Source organism: Dipodomys ordii, unplaced genomic scaffold (assembly GCF_000151885.1).
Source record: "Dipodomys ordii isolate 6190 unplaced genomic scaffold, Dord_2.0 Scaffold3, whole genome shotgun sequence".
Lineage (NCBI taxonomy): Eukaryota > Metazoa > Chordata > Mammalia > Rodentia > Heteromyidae > Dipodomys > Dipodomys ordii.
In genome coordinates, this window is record NW_012267219.1 from 33777887 (window position 1) to 33793018 (window position 15132).

Here is a 15132-nt window from a genome sequence, read left to right on the forward strand (position 1 = left end):
ACCACATACACAGAAAAAGCTTGAAGTGGCACTGTGGCTTAAGCAGTAGTAGAGTGCTAGTGTTGCACAAAAGAAGCTCAGGGACAGTGCCCAGGCCTGAGTTCAAGTCCCAGGACTGACAAGAAAAAGAAAGAGAAAGAGAGAGAGAGAGAGAGCAAGCAAGCAAATTCGTCTGGTGGTGAAGACAGCAGGCTGGCCAGGTGGGGAGGGCTCAGCCCAACTTGGAGAGAAGTATGAGGAAAGGAGCATAGAGAAGTCTGAAGAGGACAGTGATTGGGTAAATGGCTGCTGAAACATAGGATGGAGGAAAACAGGAGAGAGAGGTGAGGGAGGCTCTGATTCTGATTTCCAAGACAAGCAAAGAAGGCAGATTCTGCAAACTGTAGCCTGGGTAAGTATATGGCCACGATGGACAAGTCTCAAGGGTACTATCAAGATATAAAAGGTGAAAGAATGCAGTTATAATAGTCAATGCAGCTGGGCGCCGGTGGCTCACACCTGTAATCCTAGCTACTCAGAAGGCTGAGATCTGAGGATTGCAGTTCAAAGCCAGCCTGGGCAGGAGCATCCATGAGACTCTTATCTCCAATAAACCTTCAGAAAACTGGAACTAGAGCTGTGGCTCAAGCAGTAAGAGCACTCACTTTGAGCTGAAGAGCTGAGGGACAGTGCCCAGACCCAGAGCTCAATCCCCATGACCGACAAAAACAAAACAAAAAAAACAAAACAAAACAAAAATAGTCAATGCATGTCCAATGAAACTAGGAAAACTGAGAGGAAAACTGGAATGAGAGGAATGGGGGTGAATGATGAAACAGGTGACACTGATCGAGATGCAGTGCATTTACAAACTGTCATATTGAGTGGTAACCGCTTTCTACACCTACGTAGATATCCATATATATATATATGTATACGTCAATATACACATGTATACGCTGGGGGCTGTGTGTATAGCTTACCAGGAAGCACTGAGTTGGAACACCAGCACACAGAATGTGCGTGAGCTAAGGAAAGGAAGGCTCTGACATATGCCATTTGCCTTTAAAAGAGGCACTGGGTATTAGGAGTATGTGTTCACTTCAAAGGCATGAATCAAGGGGCTACTAGGGCTTACACAGTTGTCCCATCCCCATCTCCTGTTCCTTCTCTAAGCTCATCTCCTTATCTTCATCAAACCTGCCAGACACATTTTTGCCTCAGGGCCTTTATACCAGCCATTCTACTTCTCCAGATCACGCTGCAGATATTTGTGCGGCTGGACCCCTCACTTGGTCCACATTTTCAACTCAAAATTCACCTTGGGGAGGCCTGCCACTATGACTCAATTTGGAGTTTCCACCTGTTCTCCCTGACTGCCATTCTTCTCCTGCTTCCCCTGCTCAGTGCTCACTACAGAGTTATCTTTTGTAGACTGTTTATCTGACTTATCTGTGTTCATTTACCTATTTTTCCTTTGTAAACTCCATGGGTGGGGGAGGGGAAGCCTCTCATCCATGTGCTCACTGGGGAAAGTCTTGTGTGGATGGTAGGCACTGAATGAACTACTATTGGATGAACAGGCGGAGGCAGGTCTGCTTTCCTGGCGCATATTCAACCACATGGAATAGAATGCTCACTTCCAGTTCACACATTTTGTATTTCTGCAGTGCAAAAAACTGAACTGAACCTAACTTGTTCAGCTAGGCAAGCACTCTAACACTGAGCCACAGCTGCAGCCTAGGAGACCCATTTTAAAAGTAGTCTGAGAAGAGCAATCTAAGATCAAGAGATAAAAGGAAGAGACCTAGAATGAAAAGAAATAATGTGCAAGAAGGATTACATCATTTCTCTACGACCACAAAGGGTACACCTTTAATCTGTGTAAGAAAGCTATATGAAGCCAAGCACAGTAGTGCACACCTAAAATCCCATACTCAGGCAGCTAAGGAGAACAAATGAGGCTACCTCAAGGTAGATGGTAAGCCCTGTCTCTCACACGTTACAGATGGTGACCTCACAGTTCCCTCCCTCCAGAGGGAGTCTCTGGGTCTCTTTCATAAGGGCCCTCAGCCCTTCCACAAGAGCTCACCCTTCAAGTCCTAATCACCGCCCAAAGCCATTACATTGAGGGTTAGGATTTCCACACTCAAGTCCTTAGGGCAAGACAAACATTCAGACCATAACACCTGTTTAATCAGAAGTTTCAGAAGGGGAAGTTTCAGTGTGTCCGTCACAACTTCCGTCACAACTTCAGAAAACAACCTGGTTGAAGAGTCCCACAGTAGAAAAATAGCCTGGAGAGTAACTGACAGCCCTCACCCCATACTTAGCACAAACAAATGGGTATAAAGTGAAAGATATGTATCTTTTCCTGAAGTTAGGCATGACATACAAGGACAGTACAATGACACTCTAGGTTTCTCTTTGTGCATTTTTAGTTTCTCAGAAATTTCTGTAACACTAACTTCCACTCCATGGAGAATTTTGTTATCCACGTGTCAGTGATAACATGACTTAAGAATATCCACAAAACGATCTTACCCTCCTTGGTACTGTCGAAGACAACCACCGAAAGGTTAGTGGAAGGGTTTTTCGGTTTTGCAACATTGAATATATCACTGGCAGAGTGAAAAGAAGGATAAAGAGATGGCAGGTCCTTGAGGGTGCAGTTGGGTGGCAGGGGTGGGTCGAGGACAAGCATCGGCACCTTAATGCAGTGCGTCAGCAGACATTCCAACGGCTTCTCGCTGTAAAACAAAACCAACAGGCCCACAAGTTCATCCCTGAGACCTAATCAACAATGACAACCCTGTCGACACTACAACAAAAACATCAGATGTTTTGCAGAATTTTTTTCTTTAGTCTATGTTAAAAAAAGAAAAAAAGATAGTTTAATAAAGTATGAAATTTTATCTCAAAGATATAAAAATGTAGCCAGTTAGCAAAGTATAGTATTAGTTAGCAAAGTATAATATTAACGAACATCAAATTCTATAGAATTTTCAAGCTGTAAGTACTGAAATTACAGGAAATCTGCTGTACCTGAACCATGGCTGGCCTCGCTACCTTTAGTAAGAAAGAACTCTTGGGAAAAGCAATTTGGAAATATATAGGCATGTCATATGTAACACTCATGTGTCCATATATATTGAAAAGTATGAAGCAGGAAGATAATATATTAACATAAAAATAAAAGATACAAGCAGGGGGTTGGTGGCTCATGCCTATAATCCTAGCTACTCAGGAGGCTGAGATCTAAGGATCGCAGTTCAAAGCCAGCCCGGGCAGGAAAGTCCGTGAGACTCTTATCTCCAATAAATCACTAGAAAACCAAAAGTGGCACTGTGGCTCAAGCAGTAGAGAGCTTGAGCTGAAGAGCTGAGGGACAGTGCCCAGGCCCAGAGTTCAAGCCCCACGATGGACCAAAAAAAAAAAAAAGTAAAAGATACAAATTGTACAGATTATAAACTATAGCTATTAAAATATGTATGAAAAGAATACAAAAATGCTAATTGTGGAATGGAGGTCATAGAAAGATATAAGTTTATACCCAACCTTCCTGCAATGTTGCACAATTTTATTTAAATAATTAAAAAGTGATTTTTTTTAACAGTATTAAGCTGGGTATAAGGGTGCAGGCCTGTAATACAGAAGGCTGACGCAGGAGGATTACTAACTCCAGGACAGTGTAGGTTACATGGCAAGACATTGTCTCTATAAAAAAAATAAAAATAAATAAATAAAAGCACAAGTCAGGTGCCAGTGGCTCATACCTATAATCCTAGCTACTCAGGAGGCTGAGATCTAAGGATTAAGGTTCAAAGCCAGCCCAAGCAGGAAATCTGTGAGACTCTTATCTCCAATTAACCACCAAAAACTGCCAGAAGTGGAGCTGTGGTTCAGTAACAGAGTGCTAGCCTTGAGCAAAAAAAAGCTCAAGGACAGTGCACAGGCCCCAGGTTCAAGCCCCAGGACCCACAAAAAAACAAACAAAAAAAGTATGAAATATATGTATTCAGCAAAAACAAATGATAATCTTTAAATTTCACTTTGTACTTGAATGTTTCTCATTGAGAAGGAATTCAGAGGCTTACCTCTTCTTCGTTGGCTCTGTTACATTCTTCCCAAGGATTTCTCTAATGAAAAGGAAATACAGTTTGTTGAAGAGGGAATTGATGAAGTTAAATGTCCTGCTTATTACACTGGAACATGTTGGAAGCATTATGTGCTTACATGTTTTAAGCGCAAATAAATTATGCTCCAATGAAATATTATAAACAAAACTGTACCTCCCACTGGAACCAAGGCAGTTCTCTTAAAATATCAACTACTAAACACAAAACATTTTCAAGCATAGGGAAGGTCTTTAATTTCCTAACAGAGAAAATCTGCCACAGCCTGAGTCAACCATCTGGAACTGCCACTGGGGTGCATTTGTGGCATTTATAAAGTGAATGGAGAAAGAGCATTAGTGGGGAGTGAATGAGATCAAAGTACATTATATGTGAGTATGGAAAATCACAGTAACTTTCCTTTGTATAATTAATATGTACTTTAAAAAAGAAGTGAATGAGGATGTTCCCAGTAAATACTCTTGAGGAGAGGAGAGCCAGCCAGTATCCCAGCTTTGAAGTTTCTCCAGAAGTTGCTGTTGCTTTCGCAAACAAGTTCAACAACTAAATCACACCTTCAATTAAGTGTCAAAGCTTCTCATTCCATACTCCATGATTTGAAGAAAAAAGTTAAGAGGAAACATTCTTTCAAGTATATCATGTGCACCGCTCACCCACACGCACACGCGCACGCTCACGCACACATACACACACCAATCCTGAGGCTTGAACTCAGAACCTGGGTACTATCACTGTGATTATTTGCTCAAGGTTAGAGCTCTACCACTTGAGCGTCAGTGCCATTTTTCACTTTTTTCTGAGTAGTTTTTTAGAGATAAGAGTCTCACAGATTTTTCTGCTCAAGATGGCTTCGAACTATGATGCTCAGACCTCAGCCTCCTGAGTAGCTAGGATTACAGGCACGAGCTATCAGTACCCAGCCTCAAGTGTATCTATTAAATGGAAACAATGCTAGGACCTATTTTATTTTTCAGTAGAACCTCTTAGCTATTTTGTGTAAATATTTATTTCATGAAGATACAAAATCTGAGACTCAGGTGAGAAAGCAGTTAGCCCAGGACGCCCACAGTCGCCACTTTAGACCCCTCAGGAACCAGTCACTAAACAAAGTGAGGCCAGCATGTGGCAGAAGAGACTGGGCTTCATTAGTCACCAGAGGTCAGGTGGATGACTGCCTGAATCTAACGCTGTGAATGTGAACGGAAGATCTCTGGACAGCACTGCGAAAATAACTTTACCTTCTTGAATGTGTGTTCATCTGGAATAAGGGGCAACATACATGCGTTTGTTCCTTCTGAGAATTAGTTTTACCTCATTGCTTTCTGCTCCTCCTCCATCTGCTCTCTGACCTGTTGCAGCTCCTTCAGGAGTTCCATATCCGTGCCATTCACCCAGGTGTAGACCACGTCAATCGGCATGGGCAGACAGAGCCTAGGGCAGACCCACAAGTCCTCCAGCTTAAATATTTTATTTTCCAGTATATTAGATTACAGTAGAGCTTAAACTTACACATTACAAACAATAACCAATAAAAAGGTCATCCTAGCCAGGCGCTGGTGGCTCACGCCTGTAATCCTAGCTGCTCAGGAGGCTGAGATCTGAGGATCACGGTTCAAAGCCAGCCCGGGCAGGAGAGACTGTGAGACTCCTATCTCCAATAAACCACCAGAAAACCAGAAGTGGCACTGTGGCTCAAGTGGTAGAGCGCTCGCCTTGAGCTGAAGAGCTGAGGGCCAGCGCCCAGGCCCAGCGTTCAAGCCCCACGAACGACAAAAAAAAAAAAAAAAGGTCATCCTAATAGGGCATATTTCACAGAATTGTATTGGGGGGAGGGGCACACTAGTATTCACTATATTCTCCTTCAGTGACATCATGCTTCAAATTTCATGAACTTTTCATCATTTGATCTTCCAAAAACAATGCTAAAGGAGGTTGATGTCGGTTTGTTCTAAGGATTATTTGGGGGTTAAGGATGTGGCTCAGTGTGGTACATGTCCAGTATATGGAAGGTCCTGCATCCAATCCCCATTACTTCAATAAAGGTAAGCTACTGGGGAAGAGAGTTGGTTTTGGAACCTCAGACTGGATAAATGGCTACAGCTGGCATTCAAGTGTAGCCAAACACAGAGATTACAGGTGAAAGAACAAATACAAATGTTCCTCAACAGCACTGGTGAAAACCTGCCCTCAAAGCCCCCAACCGCCCAAACCAGCTCCTCCTCAGCTGCCTCATCCGGCTCTGCTTTTACTTCATTGCACAGCTCTAGTCACTTTCCCTTAGACATTAACTATCTGGTTGTCTATACTGATAACTAGACTAGTTCCTCTCGTGGATGTAAGTTCCCAGAAAGCTTTGTTTTCTAAAACATCCAAGCACATGACAGAGCACCTAGCTCAGAGGTGCCCAGTGAGTATTTGTGAATGAGCTTCTGGTGACGAAGCTAAGCTGTAAGTACACACCCACTCTGGAATCCTCTCTATTTAGGCCTAATGATCTTATCCTGAAAATAAGGAAGTAGAGGAAGCCTTTTAATTCCTGAGCCTACTGTTTTGGTTCAGGTCTTACCCCCAGATTTATCAAAACTTCCACCAATCTTTTATGTTTCCGGGCCTATTCCAATCTACACGAATGTGACCTGACACTGGTGGGGGGGGGGAGAGGAGTGATGGGGAGGGCCCATGAGGAGGATTGGGGGGGAGGATAGGAAGGGATGGGAAGGGGAAACAAAGGAGGCGGCTACAATGCTTGATGAGAAATGTACTCATTATCTTGCCCATGTAATTGTAACCCCTCTGTACAGTATTTTCACAAAAAAAATTAGAAAGTATGATGAGGCCGGGCACCAGTGGCTCACGCCAGTAATCCTAGCTACTCAGGAGGCTGAGATCTGAGGATCTCGGTTCAAAGCCAGCCCGAGCAGGAAAGTCCATGGAAATTCTTATCTCTAATAAGCCACCAGAAAACCGGAAGTGGTACTGTGGCTCAAGTCAAAGAGAGCTAGTCTTGAGCTAAAGAGCTCAGGGATAGAGTTCAAGTGCCATGACCGACAAAAAAAAAAAAAAGAAGTATGATGATTTCCTCCCCAAAGAGAATACAAAATGTGAAATTAGAAACAGAAAAAAAAATTATTATTAAGAACAGGGCCCGGGGGGGGGGGGGAGGGTGCTGGGAAGGTGGCTCAGTGGTAGAGTGCTTGCCTTGCATGCATGAGGCCCTGGGTTTGATTCCTCAGCATCACATAAGCAGAAAAAGCCGAAGTGGCACCGTGACTCAAGTGGTAGACCTCTAGCCTTGAGCTGAAGAGCTGAGGGACAGCGCCCAGGCCCAGAGTTCAGGCCCCACGACCGGACCCCCCCCAAAAAAGAAGAGGGCCAGGCTGGGAAGGTGGCTCAGTGGTAGAATGCTTGCCTCACATGCATGCGGCCCTTGGTTTGATTCCTCAGCATCACATAAGCAGAAAAAGCCGAAGTGGCACCGTGACTCAAGTGGTAGACCTCTAGCCTTGAGCTGAAGAGCTGAGGGACAGCGCCCAGGCCCAGAGTTCAGGCCCCACGACCACCAAAAAAAAAAAAAAAAATAGAGCCAAACTTGAAAGGCAGGATCACCCTGTACAAAAAAACTCCAGGCTAGTCAAAAAAAGGAGAAATTCCAAAGATAAAGGCTTGAAGTAAATTGATGCATTAAACACTGGGTTACTGGAATTTGGTAAATAACAGTGAAACTCAGAAAGAGCCAGAAAACCTGGAAGGTGGTTTGAGTTTGGGTGTGATAAGAAGTTTGGAATGTTCTAGTCAATATCAATTAAATTGGGAACTGAATAAAGGGAAGTTGGGTAAGAACTTTGCCTTGAGACTTATTGCCTTGGTTATTGGAATAACTGGAATTATAATCACCATTCTGTAATCACTAACTGCTAGCTCTGCTTCTGTAAATTGCTTCCTTGCCAAAGGTGAAACTACCACTGGCCAGCTGTGGGTGGTCCCCTTGCTTGTTTTTTTTTTTTCCCTCTATAAGCCCAACCGGTTTTGAACTTGGTTGCTGTGCTTCACTGACTTGGTATAGTGAAGGGCAGTCACTGTGGCTAATAAAGATTCTTAGCCTGACTGACTGAGTGTTGGTGACTCCTTTCACCGATCCTGGGTTCAAGTCCCACTGGGCCTGGGAAGTCAGGATACTTCAAAAGCAAGTTTGATATGGAACTTACATTTTAGTAGAGTGAAGAGATGAAATAAACCAAAAAAGAAAAAAATCAGAATGTGAGGTTAGATATTATGTACAAAATGGGGACAGCTGAGAGGATATCTATGTGGGGAGGGTCATTTTAAAATAGACAAATCAGAGATGACCTTACAGAGAAAGCAGTATTGTGGGCTGGCCTATAGCTTAGAGGTATGGAATGCTTTTCCTGATTGTAGAAGGCCCCAGGCCTGTAGAGCAAGGCTGTGAATAAAGCCTGGAAGTAAGCCAGTTGGGTAGTGGAGGAGAAAGGATTAGAAAGATAGTATCACAGGCAAACACCCTGAGGCTTGTGGATACCTGGCTCACCCTGGAGGCTACAGATCAGTGGTCTAAGTGAACAAATGAAAGAGCCAATTGGAGATGAAGGCCAAAGAGTAATAGAGGACCCAGGATTCCTCAGGAAAATGAGGAGTAGGGCCAGCCGAACCGTCAGAGCTCTTCAGAGCCTGTCTCTTGTGCTCTGGATACTTAAGCAGTTTACTCAATACACAATCCTTAAGAACTTGCAGGATCTTGTGTCTTTGAACATACTTTTACTCCTGTCTGGATTGTCCTTTCTTTCAGTTCTACCTCATTTCTCACCTGCCCCGGGGAGAATTTATTTATTTTATTTTTTTGGGGGGTCCGGTTGTGGGGCCTAGGAACTGTCCCTCAGCTCTTCAGCTCAAGACTAGCACTCTACTACTTGAGCCATGGCGCCACCTTCGGCTTTTTTCTTTTTGCTTATGTGGTGCTGAGGAATCGAACCCAAGGCCTCATGCATGCAAGGCAAGCCCTCTACTACTGAGCCACCTTCCCAGTCCAGAATTTATTGCTTCATATACAGCTTCCATACCATGACAGACTAATTCAGTGCACCTGTATCTAAGTCTCAGGTAGAAAAGGTATCATGCACTGTGCCCTGCTTCATTATTTGCTTCCCTCCAGCTTCAGGCTCTTTCTACTGCAACAGTCTTTTTTTTTTTTTGGTCAGTCGTGGGGCTTGAACTCTGAGCCTGGGCGCTGTCCTTCAGCTCTTCAGCTCAAGGCAAGCGCTCTACCACTTGAGCTACAGTGCCACTTCCAGTTTTCTGGTGGTTTATTGGAGATAGGAGTCTCACCGGTCTGTCCTGCCTGGGCTGGCTTTGAACCGCGATCCTCAGATCTCAGCCTCCTGAGTAGCTAGATTACAGGCGTGAGCCACTAGCGCCCGGCTACTGCAACAGTCTTCAAAGGCAGAATCCCCCCACCCCTGAACTAAAGTAAGACAGACAGACAGACAGACAGACACACACACACACACACACACACAGGCTCTTTACCTAGGCATTTTCTGTTTCTATTTATATCAATAGTTCTCAAACATTAGCAAGTATCAAAAATCACCTTCAGGACTCCTAAAACTTAGTGCTGGTCTCCATGACCAGAGTTTCTAATTGAATGGGCCTGGGGTGGGACCTTGCAATTCTCTTTTATAAGCAGTTCCTGGAAACTCAATTAGTAAGATCACTAGTTTTAAAATAGACAAGTTATACTTACTTGGTTTCTATGTGAGCTACACTTCACTCCCAACTCCCCACTGTTCTCCCTCCACCCCCAACTATAATGTCAGTGAGTTCTATATAGGATCAATGAATTCTTCCTCCTCACCATTAGGTGCCTAAGGTACAGAATAGGGTGTCTAGTATGTAAGTGGGGTTTAAAACCTAAAGGTTAGATTAAACCATCAATTCCTTCAGCACATACAACAATGTTGCCCCAAAATAAAATCTGATTCATCGTGCCCAGAAGGAAATAACTGATGATCTTTTTACTCCCAGTCTCCCAGGAATGACATATACAAAAGGCTGGGCTGGGAATGTGGCTTAGCGGTAGAGTGCTTGCCTAGCATGCATGAAGCCCTGGGTTCAATCCCTCAGTACCACATACACAGAAAAAGCCAGAAGTGGCACTGTGGCTCAAGTGGTAGAGTGCTAGCCTTGAGCAAAAGAAGTTCAGGGACAGTGCCCAGACCCTGATTTCAAGTCCCAGGACTGGCAAAAAAAAAAAGAAAAAGAAGAAGGAGGAAGAGGAGGAGGGGGAGGGGAGGAGGAGGGAGGGAAGGTTAAAGGCAATGTGAATGCAAGCACACATATGCACTCTCTTCTCTGTGGTATCTCCAATTGGCTGTGTCATAGCAACCCGGTTCCATGGGAGAAAGGAGATATCCTTTGTGTCACAGAACTGGTGCATGGTTGAATGAGATCCTGCCACTCAGTGTACTCAAACCTCAGGGAAGAAGATGCCTTGGGAATCAGGATTTTTATCCCCAAAATGTGTTGAACTGCAAGGTCTCTTCAGGTGGGTATACTGTATTCTTCACCATCTAAAACTTTGATGGTAATACATATATGCAAAACATGAGCGCTTTCATGACTCATCATGTAAGTCTACAGAACAGATATTCTTCAAAATAGCTTTCTTCTCACCTATTCTGAAAGGACTTTCCAGCAATATTGTCTCTATAGGAATCAAACAAAACATGGTACTGATCCCGGCTCCATTCCAGAACCACCTAGAATAAAAAAGAAAAAGAAACAATACTTTCTTTGCATCAAAAACTAAGAGTTAAATGATCTTTCCTTCCCTCCCAGTTTCCTTAATAATCACTACAGATATGTGAATGGGGTTTTAACAAGTGAACTCACAGGGGGTGAAAAGAGACAGTGGCAGCCAGACGGAAGAACATGTTTGGGGCTGAGAAGCTGAGAAGCAGCAAGGGCAGAGTGTCTGAGGACAACCGAGAGGCTGGCTTTGTCCAGAGCACAGGGCGCTGTGTGGAGAGAAATGGGGCCAGGCATGCCTGTTATGCTGGGGAGGCAGAGGCACCGGGGGACACTGGGGCTGCCACATGACCCATCTAAAGTTGGGGAGAGACTTTCACATCAGATCAGACGCAAGCTGAGTCAGAAGGGATGGGCGGGATATGGGGACAATGCCCTCATTAGCATGAGGTTCCATGTGATGACCTTGTTAACTGTTTCAGAAGATGGAAAGCTTTAGATGAGGTGCCAGGCTGTTTGCATCCCTCATCCGTAAGCCTTCCCACACAGGGCGACCAATCTTCTTCGCTCCCCTTACCAAAGCGGACTGCAAATGTCTAGTCTCAGTCACGTTCACAAGACCGTGCTCCTGCTTTCCTTGCAAAAGGATTTTGTCCACAGGCACACTCCTACATTTGGAGACTTCTAGAAAACCTCTCCTTCACTCAACAACCCTTCCGATTGGTCTAGCTACCCCCAAATTCTTTGTTCCTTTCAAGGTCACCTCCTGACTCTACCACCCTTCAACCCATTCTGGCACCACTTCTGAACTTAGTGCTCCTGTGTCCCTGCTTGGCCTCGTGACATGCGGGATCTAAACTACACTCAGCTCTTGGCGGCTGCACACTTCCCTTGTGCTGGAAGCAAGTCCTTGGCTTTCTCATCTGTCTGTAGCTCCTTTCCATCTCCTTTGCAGGTGATCTTCTTCTTGATTGTTCAGAAGACTCTTTCATTCTGCTTCTTCTCCCAGAATGCCCTGCGTCCTGCTAAAGGCTTCTTCCAGCTTCCTGTTCCTCCACCCTTCAAATGCAGCCCTACAGTGTGACCTGGAACCATGCAAGCTTCAGTCTTTGGACAGCGTTCCACAAAAGGAAAGAAAGGGAAGACATGCTCTCCTTTGCAGAGACTGTACAACTACACTTTTCTACTTCTGTTTGCATGACCACAGCTGGCCACCAAGGGTTGTGTGCCCTTGCTCACTTTTCACCGTCTGCCTTTAAGAACAGCCCTCTGTCTACCGTTAGTCTCCTTCACTGAGGTTTTACAAGCACCAATTAAGAGTTCTCTCTTTCCATGTCATTATTTTAAAACACTTATTACTGGGGCAAAATGGCACATGCTGGTAATCTCAGCACTTAGAAAGCTGAGGAAGTAGGATTGCGAATTTGAGGCCAGACTGGACTATATAGTGAGATCCTGACATTTTCTTTTTAATCTTTATGCTTGGGGACTGGGAAGGTAGCTCAGTGGTAGACTGCCTGCCTCGCATGCCTGAGGCCCTGGGTTCGATTCCTCAGCACCACATAAGCAAAAAGAAAAAAGCCACAAGTGGCGCTGTGGCTCAAGTGGTAGAGTGCTAGCCTTGAGCTGAGGAGCTGAGGGACAGTGCCCAGGCCCAGAGTTCAGACCTCACAACCGACAAAATTTTTTTATCCTTGGCATGACAAAGTAACAGGACTCAAGAAACAAAGGACAGCCACCCATTTTGTCATAGCATTGCTAAATGACTCTTTGTTCTTAACCATATGTATGGTAGATACATGCATGCAACTGAGGGAAGCCAGAAGGAGGAACAGAGTAAGTGGGAACAGCCTACACTTAGCAAAAGGAAAGAAATGTAAACATCACCTGATGTGGAAACAATAACTTGTATTGTCAAAGCTCATAGAATTCACACTCTGTATAGACCATGATAATGACAATTTGCCTTATGAAGGTTACAATGTGTTTGTGACTTTAAGTATCACTATTCCACAATACTATGAAATATGTGAAATTTATGTAATCACCTAATCTCAATTAAAGAAAAAAGTGAGAGAAGGGATGGGTTAGGAGAGATGGGTGACAATGTTGTCAGACATTTTGTACTCATATACTGTTTTATAGAATGGGAACTTCTTTGTACAGCTACTTAAAGATAATAAAAAAATTTATCCTTGGGAGGCTATGGCAGGAGGATGGAAACTTTGAGATCAGCCTAGGCTATAGAATAAGACCTTTGGAAGTGGCACTGTGGCTCAACCGGTAGAGCACTCGCCTTGAGCTGAAGTGCCCAGGGACAGCGCCCAAGCCCCGAGTTCAAGCCCCGCGACCGACCAAAAAAAAAATTATATATAGAATAAGACCTTGTCTCTAAAACAGAAAGGAAAAAAGACAACCAAAAAAATGTATTGGAGGTCTAAATTCTAAATGTGCTTCTTGTAGGGTTTGCAAAGAGGAATAAGCTAAGTTCCCTGTCTTACAGAACTACATTCCATTTTATTCCCCAGCATCATTAATATATAATTAACAAACAAAAAATAGTTATTTAGGATGCATAACATGATGCTTTGACTTATGTAAATGCTGTGAAACGATTCAATCTAATTAATGGCTCATACTGTTTCTCTTTTCTGAAGAATACTGAGTATCTACTTTCATCAGTTTTCAAATATAGGACAAATTTCTATTAGCTCGTCACAATTGATCTTCAGAATTCAGTCATCCTAACTGAAAACCTACACCTTGAAGCTACAGACACTAAGAAAGGGCATACCCCTCTTCAAGGAGATACCAGGAGGGACTTCCTGGAATAAGCAACACTTGGAGAGTTTACAGGATAAATGGGAGCCTGCCAGCAGACAGCTGGCAAGCAGCTGGCAGCCGGTGAGCAGAGGATGTGCTGGAGGGATGTGCTGACAGACTGGGGTGAGGAGGAAGGGCAGGAAGAGAACAAACAGTGTCTGCCAGACTTCCCCTACTTCTAGTACTAGTAAAGGAAAAGACAGGATGGCCACTGACTGGCATGGAGGGATCAGATGCACAGGAATGAGCCTGCAGGATCCTACGATCCCATTTTTGTCATGGGAAAATTGAGGTTGTAAATGCATACCACTGGCTGCTCTAACAGGACGGCTAATGCCTGAATGGAATCATCTATAGCACAAAACTCACATCTACAAAATGCCAGATGCTTTGCTAAATTTCTGTGTACTTTTTTTTTTTTTGACAGTCACGGGCTTGACTCTGAGCCTGAGTGCTGTCCCTCAGCTCTTCAGCTCAAGGCTAGTACTTAACCGCTTGAGCCTCAGCACTACTTCCCGTTTTCTGGTTAACTGAAGATAAAAATCTCATGGGACATTCCTGCCCGGTCTGGCTTTGAACCATGAATCTCAGATCTCAGCCTCCTGAGTAGCCAGGATTACAAGCTTGAGCCACCGATGCCTGGCTTGTCTGTGTACTTTCCAAAGAACAATTGCATCAATTTACTGCATAGCAAAAGAGGTCATTCTCCACTGATATCTGGGCAGCTTGCAAAAGGAAATCCAGTATGTCCATTATCTTTGTTTCAAAAAAAGACAATCACCTCGGTAGAGAAAATTACTCTTGGCTAGTGGGTGGCCCAGAAGAAGGCACAAAGGCACCTGAGAAGAAACACTTCCCAAATGGCCAAGATATGCTCGTATGCTTTATGTTCTCTCAATGTGCCTTCCCTCATCAGATAAATTATCTCACCATCTCTGACGTGTTTTGGTGTATTTGAAAGAAAAACAATCCACATTCTTCAGCTCAATCCAAATGCTCCCTTCTGAGGACCTTTATCTCCATTGCTCACGTGGAATTCAGCCACCCACAGCAGGGTACCTCTGCGTGCCTTTACTGTTAGGTTTGTTGCGCTGTACCTCTCTCCTAGGCTAGCATTTTCTTAGGCTGGCCAACTGGCACATAATTCGATTTGTCATCCAGGGCAGTTCATTTATACTGGATTTGGAATTTGAAATAGCTCCAGTTCTCCTGCTGAAGTGCTGTGTACCCATATTTGTGTAGGCACAAAACTTCAGGTTTCAGTTTCCTCAGTACTACAAAGTAGGCTTAAGATCTATTTCATTAGATGACTGTGTTCTTGTAGAGGGCAGTAATTCTCACATGGAATAGAAGAAAGGAAGCTGACCACTGTAATCCCAGCTACTCAGGAGACAGGGGTAAATTGGAAGCCCTCCTAGGCAAAGTTGCTAAG

The 15132-nt window shown here is 44.1% G+C and overlaps 1 protein-coding gene across 1 annotated transcript in view; it reads right to left on the minus strand.

The window, feature by feature from the left end:
• Positions 1-11174, minus strand: part of Gnptab (N-acetylglucosamine-1-phosphate transferase, alpha and beta subunits) — a 47680-nt gene extending 36506 nt beyond the window's left edge. The window contains exons 1-5 of the mRNA XM_013019059.1: positions 11022-11174; positions 10803-10888; positions 5427-5546; positions 4077-4118; positions 2524-2729 (exon numbers count right to left, since the gene is read on the minus strand). Coding sequence (XP_012874513.1) covers positions 2524-2729; positions 4077-4118; positions 5427-5546; positions 10803-10888; positions 11022-11174 — 607 coding nt within the window. The remainder of the gene's footprint in view (positions 1-2523; positions 2730-4076; positions 4119-5426; positions 5547-10802; positions 10889-11021) is intronic.
• Between the last annotated feature and the right edge of the window lie 3958 nt (positions 11175-15132).